The sequence below is a fragment of the Drosophila eugracilis genome, unplaced genomic scaffold, assembly GCF_018153835.1.
Source record: "Drosophila eugracilis isolate 14026-0451.02 unplaced genomic scaffold, ASM1815383v1 contig_75, whole genome shotgun sequence".
In the NCBI taxonomy this organism is placed as follows: domain Eukaryota; kingdom Metazoa; phylum Arthropoda; class Insecta; order Diptera; family Drosophilidae; genus Drosophila; species Drosophila eugracilis.
This window is the reverse complement of record NW_024573645.1, coordinates 1,542,254-1,559,395: the sequence shown is the minus strand read 5'-3', so window position 1 is coordinate 1,559,395 and position 17,142 is coordinate 1,542,254. Positions and strand designations below refer to the sequence as shown.

The following is a 17,142-nucleotide window of genomic DNA, read 5'->3' as shown; positions in this document are numbered from 1 at the left end:
TATTAATATTTAGATTTTAACCCTTAACTGTATAATTATTGAAAGTTTATTTAAAACAAAAAAACAATTCAAATGTGATTGGCTTATAGTTCATAGGAATTATCAAAAGAACGAGATGAACTTGGTAGTTCGATCAATTATTACATTAGATTTAAATATTACCTATGTAATGGTTAGCAAAACTTTTAACAGTGTAAAATCAGCAGGAGTAGCAATAGCCTGTATCCTTAACATACAGAGTGCGCGCACGTGACGCGAGGCTTTCAACCACTTTGATTTCCTCCTTGTTTCCCCTTAATTTTACGCCTGATTACAGGTCGAACTCCTGACGGTTGCTGATTGATAAAAATCTCACGGTATGCCGCTGTTAGGGTACGGACAACAAACCAAAATATTCATAAACATATTCATTTGATTTTATTTAACTGATAGTCGGATCCTCCAAGTGAACAGTATTTGTTTGACCAACAGGCAGCACGCCCCTAATTGTACATTTCGCAGGGGAGAACGACTATATCTGACAATATCTGGCTATATCCATCTGCAGCTAACTAAAGTTGAGCACATAATTGCTGGAATCTGGGCGATCAGCATGAAGATTTTTAGTTTGGCTCAGACTGGCGCCAGGCGACTCAGGAATACGAGTATATGAAGTCGAGTACCGTTCTACACAATTTTAATTGCAGTAATAATTCTTTTGTGTAAGTGCCTGCGATGCAAATGTGGTTGGTCAGGGAAGAGAAAGTAGGGAAACTCTGAGATGGAAAAATCTGGTAAGGAAGGGAGAAAAGGGAAGGGTGCAACAGTAGCAATCGCACATATCTTAAGCCGATCTAACGCCGTTCTCCCAGGTATATCATCATCACCGTTGCTACTGTTTTTCGTTTGGCTACCCGTTGTGTAGGCAACAAATTGGATTACAATTAAATTGCATTTACATGCACCACTCCACCTTTGTTTGCCCCGATCTCAATTAAAGCCTTGCCATATTTTTTCTATATTTGATATGGAAACCTCTCGTGGCCTCCAGCTGCGTTTGGCTCGAGATTTGCAAGATAATTGGTGCAGGGCGACCATCGGTATATTATGGGAAACAGTATCATTAAGGCCTCGCAGTGCTCAACAATAAACTCCCAATAAAGATTTGATGTAAATATTTGGGATGATTTCGGAAAGTGCATTTAGAGAAGGGTGGGGGTTGAAATTCTACCTCTTCTCTATGAAAAAATATAGATAAAAATTGTTATGGAAATTATGATAATTTACTTATTCATTGGTTTGGAATAATGTTTAAATGAGATAAACCATATTTTATATCATTTTAATTTTCTGGTAATTGTATTTTCAAAACTAAAGCTTAAGTGATTTTCAAGGGGTTCCTAAAAGGATATCACTGGCTTTGCTTAAAGACATTTCTTTATTCCCTTGGGTAATGGGATTTCGTTTGAAATTATTTTCCAATTTCAGGTATTCCCTGTCTATCACCTGTATTATGATAATCTCGTACACGCTGGTCTAGTTCATTCGAACTGAGCCTTGTGGTTTCGACTGTGCGCAATAGCCTGGTATAAATCCAGCCATCATTAGCCAAGTCAGAGGACCCTTTGGCCACCGCCCTTTGTGCCATGATTGCGTTGGCTTTTAACATCGCCCCAAAAATAATTGAATTGTTCTTCGTTATTTATTTTATTATTTTGCTTGTCTCTTATTATTGTTCAGCTTACTTTGGCGCAACCGCACGCGTACAAAGCCACCGGCATCACTATCATCATCAGGGGCAGCTCTATGAGCCATTGTTTCAGCTTCTGTGGGGCAAGCATCAGTCGGTGGTACGAAGGGGCTCAATGGGGATGTAGACGAGGATGTGGAGGAGGATGTGAATGTGGCTCTGGACTGAGAACTTGGCCAGAGAGGTGGCTCTAGATGGGTAGCACTTTTGCGCCATCAAAACGGCGCGTCATAAAATACGCGAATTGCATTTGCCATTTACGATGTGATTCCCGTTTTATCTTTTTACTTTTTTTGTTGTGTGTGCTGCTGTCTTGCTTTTGCTTGCCTTTGCTATTGTACTCCTTGGTTAAGGCTTTGTGTGGTTCACTGAGAGAAAATATTGCATATTTATTTAATATAAAAAAAACTCTCTCAATAAGATATTCAGACAATACATGATTGAATAGTCTAAAAACCTTTAAAACTACTAAGTTCTTAAACCACTAATGCCCCTAATAAAATTTTGATAAATATAAGATTCATGAAACCCTGCCATAGTTAAGATTTTTGTTCACTGGATAAGGACTCCGTGGTGATTCCTTTGGGGATTTTGCGCACAAAGCAGTGCGAAATTGAATGTGGGATTTGGCAGAGATATAGACGGGTGGCATCCCCCAGCGTTGGAGTGTATTTGCGTGGGGGGAGGTAATTTTATTGCACTGCTTTTTATGATGTGGCGACAAATTGATATTTCGCTTTGACCAGAGAACAGAAGGTGGAGCTGGTGAATCGTGGGGAGGGGGGACAGAAGTGACTGACTGCCTTTGAGGGCCAATTGAGCTGCACGAGAGCAACCGCAGAGAAGGCAAAGACTTCTTGTTTTAGCCAGGACATGTTGAACACTCTGGGCGGTCCACCGCCCGTTGAGTTCGAGCCCCGTCTTATAAAATAATTAAGTCTCAGTCCCAGTATTTGTCCCTTTTGTCCGTCGGCGGTTTTGTCTGTTGTTCGAGTGGCTGTGTTGTGCGTGCGCATCCTAGCGAAATTAAGGACTTTAGCGCGATTTTCGCTATGTTTGCCGACGCCTTTGTTTGCGCCGCCGACACAGGCGGCAGCTACCGTTAAATTTGAAACTTTTACTTTTCATTCAGCATTCCCCATTCAGACGGTTTCGCATTATTCTGTTCTGTTGTTTCTCTCTCTCGTTTTGCTCCTTGAAATCAACTGTAAGTTAATCGCATTAATCCGCGATCGTCTTTCAAGTGCGATCCTTTGCGATCCTTTTGCCGGCGAATTATTCTGTCGGGCAATCACAAAGGGGTGCTGATCGTAAGACATAAGGGTTCGTCTATTCAACTGCCTACGTTTGATAGGAAGATCTGACAAGATGGCTGATTTATGCTAATTTCAAGGAGTACGTGGCGTATGCGTGCTTTTTTAAGGCTGTTCTTTCATATTCATTAAAAGATCTAATTATGGAACTTTATAAGTTATATATTCAGTTTACCACACTTTTCTTAAAAACTTCCTCATCCTTTAACCTTTAAGTTTAATGACTTCTTTAATTTGGCTACATATACCCCGAACCTGTAACTCAGAATATCTTGTTTTGTTCCTTTATTGCCCCCTTTGGGCTGAACAAATTAAACCAATAATTTAGCTGTCAATTTTGCAACGCTGCGCTGGCGACACAGGCATATCAAATTCATGGGCTGCCTTTGGGCTCAGGGGCTAAAACCACTCCTTGGCCATTGATTTTACTCATGGATTAAGGATTGCCGGCAAAAAGGATTCAATTTGGCCAACAATCGTAGCTGGCTCGTTGTATCCCCTTCATTCTACCAATTCAACTGTATCTTCCCATGCCACATTTTTGGCTGCCTCTGTGAGGATGCTTACTGCAAATTCTCCCCCCGTACGACTCCGCCATTCCTTCGGTCCGATTGCTGCTGCAAATTGGTAATTTTATACGGTTGGCGGCGTTGCCTGTGTTTGCTCGGTTGGTCCGGCTCGATGTCGGTCTCTCGATTGTAGATAATACAAAATAATTGTTTAAAATTAAAACGTAAATGCTTTCATCCGCACTTGTCGGTTTAATTAGTAATTTGAGGAAACTCAAATGGGGGAAAATAGGTTGTTTTGACTGCATTGGGAGGGAAAGGATTCTCCCATTAATCATAACGAATTGAAATAAAATCCCGAATTATTATTATCATCACTGTCCAAATCGTGTAGGGAAAATCATAATAACCCTATAATTTACACAAAATATTGTTCTAGCAAAATAACCAATATGGTTATCAGAAAATGGAGGTTTCACCAAAGAAAAATTATTTTTAATTTTTGTCTTTTTGGTTTTGAAGTTATTTGATATTGTTATGAAGAATTAAAATTATTTTCATGAATTTTATTGTTTAATTTTTATTTTCGATTTTACTGATGATAATCTTGCTAAATTTATGCGCCCAAGAATGGCACTCAATCAGCGAAGGTAGAAAGGATATATCAGAGAAAGGGCATGGAAGTTAGGTAATACATAATATATATAAGTACATAAGTAAAGCACAAGGAAATCGGAACATAAACGAAAACGAAAACTGTTGAACTGTTGAAATCATAAAATATTACCGTTCGCAATACAATTTATTTAAATCAAAGTCTAAAGCGTTATTTACGAGCACTGTGGGGTTGGTTGGGTTCCTTTTCAATGGGACTCAAGGAGTGTGAGAGGGTGGATCGATGGGTTTTGGGGGTTTGCGTGTGCGGTCTTTTATACTCTCATTCTGGCCATTGTTTGCATTCTGAAAGAAGACAAAAGCCAAGCCCCCAAAAGCGAAGGAAAAGCGCGTCACACAAATTTGGCTGACTAATAGCCGCAAATAGCCGAAAGGATGATAATGATGTGATGGGTGGTCAGCATAGTATAGCTATGTTATGCTCTATATATATATATATATATATATAGGTAAGCATGTATAGGGGAAAAGGGGTAGGGGGATTCACCAAGGATCGGGGACTACAACTCCATTTGCTTTTAACCATTCCATTTCACGTTCTCCACGTTTATTGTTTTGCCATGCTTTCTGCCTATTATACAGAATGCTACAACAGACAGACAGACAAAAGCGTTCTCCATTTGCCTAATGTGTTTGTGTGTGTGTGTGGGTGTGTGGGTGTGTGTGAGTTGGAAAATCGAAATTCGGAAAATTACAAAATTGAAATGGAGTGTGTCTCGGGAATTTAACAGGAATAATGTTAGTTTTTGTTCGACTACCTTCAATTGCCAAATTAATTGCAGTTAAGTCGAGCAAGCTAAGCCCAGCTAGTGTACCCATCTCTCTCACTGCCACTGTTTCCCTCTCTTTCCCATGCAAAACTTTTCTGTCTGTGTGCTTGTGGATGTGTTTTTGTTGGTGTGAGTGTGCAACCTAAAGTGGAGTCAATGAAAATTGCAACTCCCACTTTGCTCGTACGTCAATTAGACCTCCTGCTCAACCACTCTCTCCTGCTTTCTCCTCCTTTCACTCACTTGTACACACACACACACACTGCCAGAGGCTCTTGCTCCCTCTCTTTCCGTGCTGGTCTCCCCGTCTCTTTCCATTGCAGCTTTAGCTCTTTTATTGCAGTGCAATTTGTTGTAGAAATCGTTTTGTCCGACAGTTGAACAGTTTGTTATTTCTTTTAAATGTTACCAAGCAAAGGAGCTTTTCCGAATTTTTGTGGCTTGCCTTGGCCAGCGGTCAGGCATTGAGATTAATGGGATTTGCCCTCTCATTCCCTCTTTTACAATACACATATAAGAAATATTTTTGGGAACTGTAAATCAATTACCTTTCTAATATACATATATCTTTATTTGGTCAAAAACTTATTAGTCTTAGTCTTAAGAGGTCCTGTAATATGATAAAATCCATAAAAACACATTTAAACTTTGGTACCTTTTTCAGTGTAACCTAATGCTAACCCCTTGGTTAACCCCTTTCCATTTGGCCAAATGAATGCAATCAAATCCAAGTTGAAATTTCGTTGCGAAAAGAGCGAGGAACAAATGAAATCACCTGGAGGTGCTGAATAAACGCAATTTCCATTTGTGAATTGAGATTGAAATGAAAGTGGGGCAGTGCCTAAGTGTCACTATTTTTGAAAACGTCGACGTTGCGGCAATGCCCCCAATTCCCCAAACCATTGTTACCCCCGAAGAAGTCTCAACCCCTAGTCCTTTTTTTTTTGTGTTATACCCCCATTCCCACTCTAAAGTCTTACACGAAAACGAATCAAAAACAAGCAATGCACAGAGGGAAATTACGGAAAAATGTGTTACGGACGCAGGTGATGGCTCTACAAACACACGCATACGCACATATACCAGCTCCTATGGGGGAGAATTGGGTGAAAAATAGGAGGCGGTGGATGGTGGGTGGTGCCATGCCCTCAGCACTCGGAGACGCACTTTGGTAAAAGCAATCTTCTAAACAGGATAAATGTAATTGCGCATGAATTTCTACGCATATTTCGGCGTCGCTGTCTGAGCTGCAAATGTTTGTTACCCATTTGTTTGCTGTTTTTCTTTTTTTTTTGATTTTGCTTTCCCGTCGCTGAAAAGCGTTCTCCGGCGTTTTGAGGAGCGGCCACCCCATTGGCCCTACGCTGGCCACGCCCCCAGCAAGAGAGCGCTCTGTCTCTCTTTTTTTGGCCAGTCTCGCCATCTCTCTCTCGACGGGTAATTGACTCGCATAATGTTTGTTTTGTTTCGACCAAATCGTTTGCAACACTCTTTGAATGCCTCGTGGTTGTCTCATAAAAAGCGAAAGCATTTAAAAATTCAATTTGCCCTCTCTCTCTCTTTTTCTCTCCCTCTCTCTTTCGCTGAGTCTCGGATGCTCTCTGTCTGCAAAGTTTGCAGAGTTCCTTGGCAAAAATGGCCGCCTGTACTGCGCTTAGGGGAGGTTTTCTCTTTGGAGAACGGAACGTCCCGGAATGGAACATGCTATAAGGTAAAAAGCTCTGAATCTGATTCTAAAAAACAGAAGAGATACGAATGCAGTTGAGTTCTTTGAATAACTTAACAAACTATTTATATATTATATTATTTATTTTAACTTTTTATTAATTTAGATTATTATTTAATCTAAATTAAAATACCAAACATATTGCCTTAGCTTGTATACCATTTAAGACAAGGTCATGTTTATGCACATAAGTATGCAATAAAATTTAACATATTATTTGATATAAGAAAAAATATTAAATATTATTCGATTTTGAGAACCTGCTACTGTTACTTACTTATAGTGTTGTGTATGAAAGCACATATATGTCAGCATCTTAAAAACTTAATTTTCTTTCCTTCATTCTATATATAATATACATTTTCTAAGATAACATTCATTAAATCACCAACATCTTACAAAATGTAGATCCTTTTCTAAATAATTGAGTGTCCTTATGGTTTTCATAAATATTTAAAATACTTTATGCTTTAGTACTGCTACCATATACCTACAAGCTCCTTCAAAGGAACTCTAAACCGTTCAATCTGTTAACCGCAAAGTTGCAATCAACTGGTACATTTTCGCCAACACTTTTCTGGTCGAAAAAGTTTGCATCTGGCTGGCTGGGAAATTTCAATGGCGCCACAGAGCAACACTTGACCCCTGTTAGGTGGCAATTGATTGATTTTATATTGGCATTTCAATAGACACCAGCCGAGCGAAGCGATTCGAGTCCATTTTGCGAGCCGAGCCGAGTGCGCCCCCACTTTAGATGCGTTCCAAATGCCAAGTGTTTCCCGTTTGAGGGGGTGGAAAAACACCCACAACCTTCTCACCACACAAAAAAGTGCACAAAAAAAAAAAAGGAAAATCCGAAAAGTGTCTGTCGATGCGGTTGCAGTGCAATTGTCGAAATAAACGAAAAGAAATTTCAAACACTGCAAATGGAATGGAAAAGAGCGGCCAGAAAGGGAGGGCATCAGGCGGTGAAAGAGAGAGGGCTACACCCGAAGAGAAAGATAGAGAGAGAGAGATAGAGAATGAGAGCATGGGACACACCCTCCCAAGAGGGGTAGAAAATATACGCAAAGTAAGTATGAGTGTGTGTGCGTGGGCTTGAGAGTGTGGAAAACCATTTAGCGCAAAGACCAAAAGAATTTGCAGGGCTGCCAGCCAACCACCTCAGTCTCAGTTACAGTTCCATGCTCTCCGGACACGAGACCGGGGGTTAAAAATCCAGAGACTGAAACAATAAAAACACTAAACGATCGCTTTCCCACACACAAACGCAAACACAAACGCATACACATACAGAGACAGAGACAGAAAGGACGAAGCACTCAGTAGTCAGAACTCAGGACTTGTGCGTCTGTTAACAGCGGCATTTGAATTTAAATGCGAAACGTTGATCAAACGGTGCAGACGTGTTTCTCCCAACGGTAGCGCTCGGCGTTTTCCCTTAACGAGTTTTTCGTGCCACAACTGAAAAGTGAACAAAGTTTCCACAAAATTACTAACAAAATTAAACAGAACCAAAACACAAGTGAAAACTAAAGACCAAAAGTGCTTATCAAAATCATTTGAACTTAGATAAAATATAAATATAAAATAAACTATGTCTTCCTCCGAGGCTGAAGTCGATATCAGTGTGGTCTCCAGTCCGGAGCCAAGTCCTTTGGGCGCCGCCGCCCGCGAAAGTCCGATGTTGGCCCGCTCGCCGGCCCGCTCCGCCGACGGCAGTTCACCACCGGCCACGCCTACCCATCGCTCCAATACGCCCAACACGGCCGCCGGCACGCCCACCACATCCGCATCGGGCGGCAATCACTTTCATCACAGCCCCAGCGGTGGAGCTGTACCGCCGGCGGTGTTGCATCATCATCTGCAGCATCACCTGAGCACACTGGGCGGTCATCCTGTAGCGCTGCATCATGCGCTCCACACTTTTGGACATCTGCATCCCGCCCATGGAGCCACACATCCCGCTCTATTGCAACACGCCCTCACGCCCACTAGCCAACATCAGCAACAGCCACAGTTGCAGGTGCAACAACAACATCAGTCCCATGTGGAGCGTCTTAGTCCGCCGATGAAAAGTCCGGAGCGGAATGGAGGCGATGAGTTGCAAGGACATAGCCTGAACAACAACAACAGCAAGGCCCTAAATCACAACAATACTTGCGCCTCGGCGGCTGCAGCGGCCGCAGCAGCTGCAGTGGCAGCGGCCAACCTAAGCACCAACAGCAATGACAGTAATGGGAGCAGCGGCGGAGGCGGAAAGAGTACCACTGGATCCAATGGATTCACCAGCTTCTCCATCTCCAGCATCCTGAGTCGCAGTGAACCGGCCAAGAAGAACGGCACCGCCGGTCTTATAACACCAATCCCGCAGTTGCCACAGCCAGGTGCCGGCGGACCACAAGATGCAGCCATGCTGTCCAGGTGAGATAATATATTCCTTATTTAAATGGGAAATGGGGATTTGCTCAAATCAAGACGTAAAGTTTGCGTAAATACAATTAAAGTCATATTCTTATGATAAAAGTCATATTTGTTTTTCTAAAAAGTTGGTAAAACGAAGACAAACTACGAATTTGTGATTACTTCTTTCTCTTTATTAACCTTTGAATAATAAGAAAGGTACTTCTAGAAAGTTTCTGGATTTGTTGATATTAAAATTATTGGCATATCATTACAAACCTTGTTAAGTTTGCCCAACAATTTCCATGAATTTCCCACAAATTGTTTTATAAACAAAATAATTAAAAGAAAAGAGTTAAAACAGTTTCAGGGATGGTATTTTAGAACAATTTTCATTAATCCCAAAAAGTTTTAAAATAAATTACAATTTTCTTTTATAATTTCTAAATTTTTCTTAAATGTTACTCCTAAATACTGATCGCTATCTGGAATATTTTTTGTGGACCCATTTATTGCTCAGTGTAGGCGACCCAGATTAGGATGTTCGCTGGCGAACTGAAACCAAAAAGTCAAGCCTTCCCTCAATGAGCCCAAAAGAGGCTGCCATTCCACTTGTTCGCCCTCGGGTTGGGCCAATTTTATATAATCGTCCTAGGGGAAGACAAAGGAAGGTGACACAAATCCCTTCGCAGGAAATGCACAGAAAGACGAGAGGGACAGACAAAGTAGCTGGGAGATGGTCGATAAGACCGAAAATTGTTGGGCAAACGTTACACGAGACATTAAGTGGGTGAAGATGCAAATGGCCAAAGTACCAGTCCATTGTCCTTACAAAGGATCTAACGATTCCAGACAGATAAAACCAATGGAACGGTGCTTAGTAGCATTGGACACTCGATGACCTCGAATTTATGCAGAAAAAAATGAGAATGTCGGGGTTATTATTTTTTGTTCGGCAATTTGGTCAGCCTATCGAGTTACATAACATTTGCCAGATGAAATTCAATGCACCGTTTTGGGAATTAATGTAACTGAGTGACTGACTGATTGACGGACTGACAATGCTCCAGTATCGTATGCAAAACGTAGCCGTTCGATGAATGAACCCTCAGGTACTCCAAACTGACCCACAAAACAGGAACGTTCTTACAGCTGTTTGTCCTGCAAATGCAACCTATTGATACATAATATGCACTGGAAGAAATCAGAAATGTTTTAAATATAATTAAAGATATTGTTAACTTTAGTAATCAAAATGTTTAACAATCCAATTTTCCCACTGTAACAATAAAGTTATATAAAGAAATCAGTGAAAATTTTAAAATCAGTTTCGCTAAAGACAAGTTAAAATGCAATTTAGAACTTTCCACTTTCCTTTCCTTTTCATTTTCTCAGTGCATTTATGTTTTTTCTGCATATTATATGAAAAAACGTTGGCATATTAACCCCACTTAGCCGGCTTTTTAATATGCTGCATACCGAATGAGAGATCGAATTTCCAGGCAGCTCGATTAACGCATGTGTTGAATTAAAAAACAACAAAGAGAATTTATAAGTTGCACTTTCATTTCAAGCGAGGGGGACTCCCCCAGACGTTTTAGTCTTTTTTTTTTTAATAATGATCATTTTCATTTCATTTACGCGTGCCCGAGCCGCTGATCGTTTCGATAAGGGAAGTTAGTCAGGTTAGCCGAGGGTCACTACTGTCCCTATAGGGGATATAGTTGATATATCTATATGACTGCGTCTGTGTGCCCTGTGCGTGGTTACCCCAATTAAGGACATCGTCCCGTACGAGAAGTGTCGCCTCCTGCTGCTTGGCGCTTGCCCAGCTGACGTGTGGCTGCCTATGTGACTGGTTTATCAGTTGATCATCTGGTGGCATGATTAATGCCACGGGGATATACAAATATTTTGCTGAGTGATCGTTTAATAGTTTGAGCTGCATTTCTCCCCGAACTCGACTTATTTTGACAGTTGCGCTTACGTTTTTTAATTAGTCCTTGGGCTTTCTCCTCAGTCTGTACTTAATTACAATTCAGTGGGAAGGTGGAAGGAGAACTTAAAAAAGTTCGAGAGAGCAGGAAAAAAAAACCATTCAAGAGGTGTAACTCGATATGCTTGTGAGTGGACTGGAAACAATGGGATGGCAAGCGGAAAGGGTGCTCCTGCATTGTCCTTTTCTCCCAGGATGATGACACAAAAAGCAGACTATGACATTATAATTACACACACACACACACACACTCAGAGAGTGAGAGAGAGGTACATAAAACCAGAAGTAATTACAATCCAATTGCAATCGCAGTAAAGGACCTAACCAATCCCATAATATCTCTATCTGTATCTGATTTTCGGCGCTGAGGGGATTAGCGTTTAGTGGTGAAATGCCTTTGATTTCTTATCGAGATGACGAGTGCTGGGAATTTCTATGGTCGCAATTTAATCAAAACATATTCTGCGGACCATCAGTTGCATTCAATCTCGATCTGAGGCTTGACTTTCCCTTGGTTCTCCGTTCTCTGGTCACGTGTCATTTGGCGGGGCTTCCCATGGTGGTAATTCGACAAAAAAGAAGTGAAAAACTAATATTATGCTCCTTACAAATGTCACCATTTTTGGTTATATTCAGTTTAGCCATCTCAGAACAGTGGGATATATCCTAAGCCGCTCCCCAGGCTCTGTAATATTGCTAATAATCCCGTTTAGTGACAAAAGCAAACTTCGCTGCCCATTCGAGTGTTTAATATTTTGCCTACTTTTGCGGCCAGGTCGAGAACCCCTCTAAAACCCGCACTGCTAAATGTCAAAAATGTAAAATAAATTCCGGGTTACAAGAGGGGACTCTTTTTCGAAAAGGGGAATCCCGCAAGGGATGGACCAATTAGCGTGTGCAAATCTTTTATGCATGAGTGATTCCTAAGCGGTGTTAGAGCTCACTCACAGATCAGTCTTGGTCTCCCATTTAAATCTTTTTATATATTTATTTAAATCAATTTCGTTAATGCGACAATTGCCATATGAAAAGTGCGGGTAATTCTGTTTGAATTGCTTAATTCCAGTCATTGCCGCAATTTGCTTAACTTAACCCCAGCCATTCATTCAGACACATTACTTTGAACTTTCACTTAGATCTGAGGACAAAGAAAAACCCCACAGATAGCTCGAGGACATCAAAGGCAGAAAGTCAGACTCATCCAGAAACCCATGTTGAACGCCATGTTAAACAACTCAATTGCATAGCCCACTTTTATTCCTTTTGGACAAAAAGCCGTCTCAAGATGAGAAATTATGATGGGTGATCTGGGGGGAAAAGGAGCCCAAAGCGAGAACCGCAAACAATTCATTAAAAGCTAAATAACAAATGCATCAACCCCCCAATTCGCCCCACACTTTTGACAGATACGAGGGTGATTGGGGGTTCGCAGCGGTCTATGAGGGTCTAAAAATGGGGCAGGCGCACCCACTTTTAAAACATGGCGGTCCGTCCGCTTCCGCCGCAGAATGACACCAATGGAAATGGTTGTGGAAATGAATACCCAGCTGTCCGCGGTTTGCCGTGGGCAAATTTATTTTGTATTTATTTCATTTACCCTCGTCGAGCTCTTGATTTGCGTAATTAGTCGAGCAAATAGGTACAAGCTTTTGTTTTGATTTGTTATGCTGGCCAACGTAGCACAGAATTAGCCCAGTAATTGAGGCAATTTCTTTTGTCCTTTTTTTTCTGATTGCCCTCGAGGAGCTGGGATGATGAGTACACTTGGAAGAAAACGGGAGATAAATTCAAGAAAAATGCCCCAATTTCTAATCAAAATTACTTTGATATCCTTCTAAATGTTTGTCCTATGACGTTTCAGACTTTTATATATTCGATTATTGCTTAATTTTTTAAATTTCTGCTAGGAATTCCTTAGTATATTTGACCTTACTAACTACTCCTAAAATCAATACGAACATCTTTATTTAGCTCTTGATTTTTCTCTGCCTGCTTGTAACTTGAGAGGAGTTCTTCTTATTTTCGCCTTTTTGTGGCTGTTTGGGGTCTGGCTTCTGGCTGCCACGAAACTAGCCGAAAGCCAAAGCGGCTTTCTCTCAATTGCCGCTGTAAACATGAAGCCCATTAGAAGTGATTTGAGCTGGCAACTTGGGGAAGCCCCTGAAGAGTCCTCCTCATAATTTGCCAACCCAGGGCTGAAAGTAAACTTAATTGAAAATCATTACTACTGAAAGAGAGAGAGAGATACAGTAGCTCTCTTTCTCTGTTGTCCACCTGATGGCTATTGATTTCCACACCTGATGCACCCTTGGCCGCAGCGAAAGAGGTCAACTAAATGTTAATGTCACACACACACTCGGTGTAGTTGCTGTCTGCGTTGGTTGGGCTGTGCAGTTACACCCTCGAAAAGAAATCACAGTCCGAGCACGGGTCACCTGCCCAAAGGGTCAAAGTTTGTTGGGGGGAAAAGCTTAGCCCAACCGCCCGTTAAAAGCGAAATGCGAAAGCAAAACGAGCTCAAGGGGTAGCCACTATACAAAATGCAATACCATACCCAAACATTATAGTGCCAACTGGCATTTTAGAACGGTGAGAATGCATTTCGTGCGGCTTACATTTAACACCAAAGTTCAGTGGGTGCGTGAGAAGCTTAAAAGACGGCAAACAAACAAATAAAAAACGTAATGAATCAATCACAATCGAAAGACAAAAGCAACTTTGGCCAATTACGTACGGCCTGTTTTGACAAGTTCCTTAAAAAACGAATCGGAAAGGGAAAAACTCACCCCAAGAGAGCTCTCTTCGATTCGAATATAGAACACATTATAACGAAGTGTTTCGTCTTGCCAGCATAAATAAATAAAATGTATTTATAAAGATGCTTTTAAGCCAAGAAGTTAACAAGGTAACACACACATATATGCAGAGAGAGAAAAAAAGTATTTTTAATGCTACAAAAAAGTAGGTTGATCAGAAAATATATAAAATTGTTATGGGTATTAAATTTATATTTTAAATAAATAAAAATCTTCAAGAAGGATATTTTTCCATAAATCCTAACTGACTTTCTTTTCCAGTGCATTTTTCTATATACCCTCTGAAGGCAGGGTTGAGTGGGCCAAATTCTTAACAGCTGTTGTCAGTTATGGGGTTGTTAAGGGTCGCTAGCCTCCTTGATTTTACCTCCTTGCCCTCCCGAAAACTTTGATGCTTCAACTTTCTTAGGCTGAACAACTTTTGGCCGTCGGCGAAATGCCAGAATGCCTAATGGCCTCTTAAGTTTGGCCCGCATCTCGGAATGGGCGGGCTCTTTTCACGTCTTGATTTTCGGGCAATCATCAGAATGCATAATTGATGGCGTTATTAATCAATATTTTTCGTTCCTCTTTGCAGATTGGGTTTCATTTCACAATGGGGAGCTCTTGCGGGTCGTTATGCCGCCCTGTGTCCGCCCGGATGGCCCTGGGCACCCCAGCGTCTGCCCTTCCACAGTCCCACTCATGGTAAGTTGATTAAAAATGGCCAACGGAGTTACCGACTTTTCCTCGGTTCAAATTAAGACGACTGAACGAAACTGAACTGCACTGAGCACATGCCACAGCGGCTTAGCACTCGTTGCATCCGCCTTTATTTTTATTTGCACCAGGAATGCGATGTGTCAGGCATTCTTCGCAGTACACTAAAAGAAAAGTCAGGCTAGGTTAATTCTAGTGATATTTTAATATTGAAAACTTAGGATATAAGGAGATACTTGCCTAGACTTTAGGTTAAAGGCAGAAAGTTAAAAAAAAATGTAAAAATTTGAAAGCTCACTAAACTAAAATTAAGACACTCTTCGGAATCCCTTTATCTGCTAACATAGTTCTAACTTGGAAGATTTTTCGTTAGTGCTATGGAATTCCTACGCATTCGACTCAAAGCTAAGTTGTTTAGTCCACGACAGCGACTAATGCCTCAAAGAATTTCGCCCCAGAAGCAGACTACGCAAATGTCTTAAGCTCACCCACACAGGCAAATGAAATGGAAATGGAAGCCAAGTGAGACGACTGCTTTAATCGTCATTTGCAATTAATTGCAATTTGTAATCGAGTATCGGGTTACGAACAAACCGTTTGACATGTTTCGCGTTGAGTGCAACTGCAACTGCAACTGGAAATTTCAACTGCAAAGTGCAATATGGGAGAGTGAATGCAGTTTAAGCCCGTTTAATTGGCCCTTTTGGCATTAAGAGTCGTTGCAATTGCATTTGTTCATGTAAATTGGCCTTAAGTTCTTCACCTTTTCCGTGGCACTCCAACTGTGGCATCTATCCTCACGACTAGTTGAGTTTTTCCCGTTTTTCCGGATGAAAGTTTTGCAGTCAGCGTGCTATTAAGAGATTTAATTTTTTTTTTCTGCTGCCCGAAATCCATTCAAGGCAAATTACGGCAATTTAAACTTTTCAAATGAGATCAAAACTAAAAGCTTCGATAAAAAGAAAATCGGCCAAGCTGACTGACAGCCATTTTAAATGGTAATTTAATGCGCAGACAGAGCAGGGATTGCTATGCTATATTATACCATAAGTATCAGTATGGGTATATGCATATATATATATATCTATATATCTATATATGTACACTCTCGGCGTCTGCGCTTTAGGAACCCACAGCAATCACGAATGACACAAAAAATAAAAACTGTGGGGCGACAAGTGTGAGGTTAAGTGTTGCAGCTTAAATCTCTGCACACAGATACATAGATATACGGTATCTTGGAGCAGCAACCCTTAGGAGGAACCACCCCAACAGCCACCCAAAACACCCACTGAGACTGACAAATCAACTAATACAATTTAAGCTCTCGCTCTCTCTGCCAGACTCTCTTTCTAAAGTTCCTTCTCTCCCGTTTTTCTCTCTCTCTTCTTGCAGACAGTTCCTCCACGAACACTACCGAGAATCCGCCATCGCCCACTTCCATGAGCCCGAATAATAACAATAACAACAGCAACACCACTGCCAACTCGAACCAGGCCAGCAAATCGCCCTCACACCACCCACTCCACCCCCTGTACCACCCTCACGGTTCGCAGCAGCAGCATCAGCAGCAGCAGCAGCAACAGCATCCACAACAGCAACAGCATCCACAGCAGCAGCAACAGCCACATCCACACCAGCCCACCACGCCCACCAGCAGCAGCAGCAGCGGAGGCGGCAGCAGTCTTGCCCACCATCAGCATCCGCACTTGACCAGCTCACATGGCGGATACTTGCTGCCCAGCAGCTCTAACGAATCGGATGATGAAGGCGAGGAGATCATCGAGGAAGATGATGGTACGGATGGACCCTCTGATAGCTCCTCGCCACATGGCGATGGCAATTCCAAGCGTAAGAAGAAAACCAGGACAGTGTTCTCAAGGGCTCAGGTCTTCCAACTGGAGTCCACCTTCGATCTAAAACGATATCTCAGCTCCTCGGAGCGAGCTGGTCTGGCTGCCTCTCTGCGTTTGACCGAAACGCAAGTTAAGATCTGGTTCCAGAATCGCCGCAATAAGTGGAAACGCCAGCTAGCCGCCGAGCTGGAGGCTGCCAATATGGCCAACATGGCGCATGCAGCACAGAGATTGGTCCGAGTGCCAGTCCTTTATCATGATGGGACCACAGCTGGATTTGTGCCACCACCACCGCCACATCATCATCCCATGCAGTATTATGCGGCGGCACGTAACACCAGCCCCCCGCGACCACCACTCTCGTCGCTGGTATAGGGAGTGGGGTGCCTGGCGTCGGCGCCCATGTCGCTGCTGAAGCCACCCAATCCCATGGCACATCCGCCGCAGCCGCCGCCGCCCAGCATGCATCGCCCATTCTTAGCCTGCGAGCCTATGGCAGAGGCGGAAATGGATTCCGATTCGGAGCAGGAGCGAACGCATTTGGATGATGAAGATGCCGCCATCGATGTGGAAGCAGATGAGGAGCAGGAATCTGGATCACCAGTCCCATCATCAGCCATGCCCTCAAAGAGCAGTCTTTGCCTGGAAAG

The 17,142-nt window shown here is 42.1% G+C and overlaps 1 protein-coding gene across 1 annotated transcript; it reads left to right on the top strand.

Moving 5' to 3' along the window:
* The first annotated feature begins 7,919 nt into the window (after positions 1 to 7,919).
* On the top strand, positions 7,920 to 16,881 carry LOC108106361 (homeobox protein Hmx). Its single transcript, XM_017213385.2, has 3 exons — positions 7,920 to 9,146; positions 14,515 to 14,624; positions 16,032 to 16,881. The coding sequence occupies exons 1-3, from the start codon at positions 8,320 to 8,322 to the stop codon at positions 16,865 to 16,867; spliced, it is 1,773 nt and encodes a 590-aa protein (XP_017068874.2). The 5' UTR covers positions 7,920 to 8,319; the 3' UTR covers positions 16,868 to 16,881.
* Positions 16,882 to 17,142: the final 261 nt, after the last annotated feature.

Coding starts and splice junctions, on each gene's coding strand:
- LOC108106361 (XM_017213385.2), top strand. CDS start 8,320: ATGTCTTCCTCCGAGGCTGAAGTCGATATCAGTGTGGTCTCCAGTCCG. Junction 9,147..14,514: donor GATGCAGCCATGCTGTCCAG/GTGAGATAATAT, acceptor TCCTCTTTGCAG/ATTGGGTTTCATTTCACAAT. Junction 14,625..16,031: donor CTTCCACAGTCCCACTCATG/GTAAGTTGATTA, acceptor CTCTTCTTGCAG/ACAGTTCCTCCACGAACACT.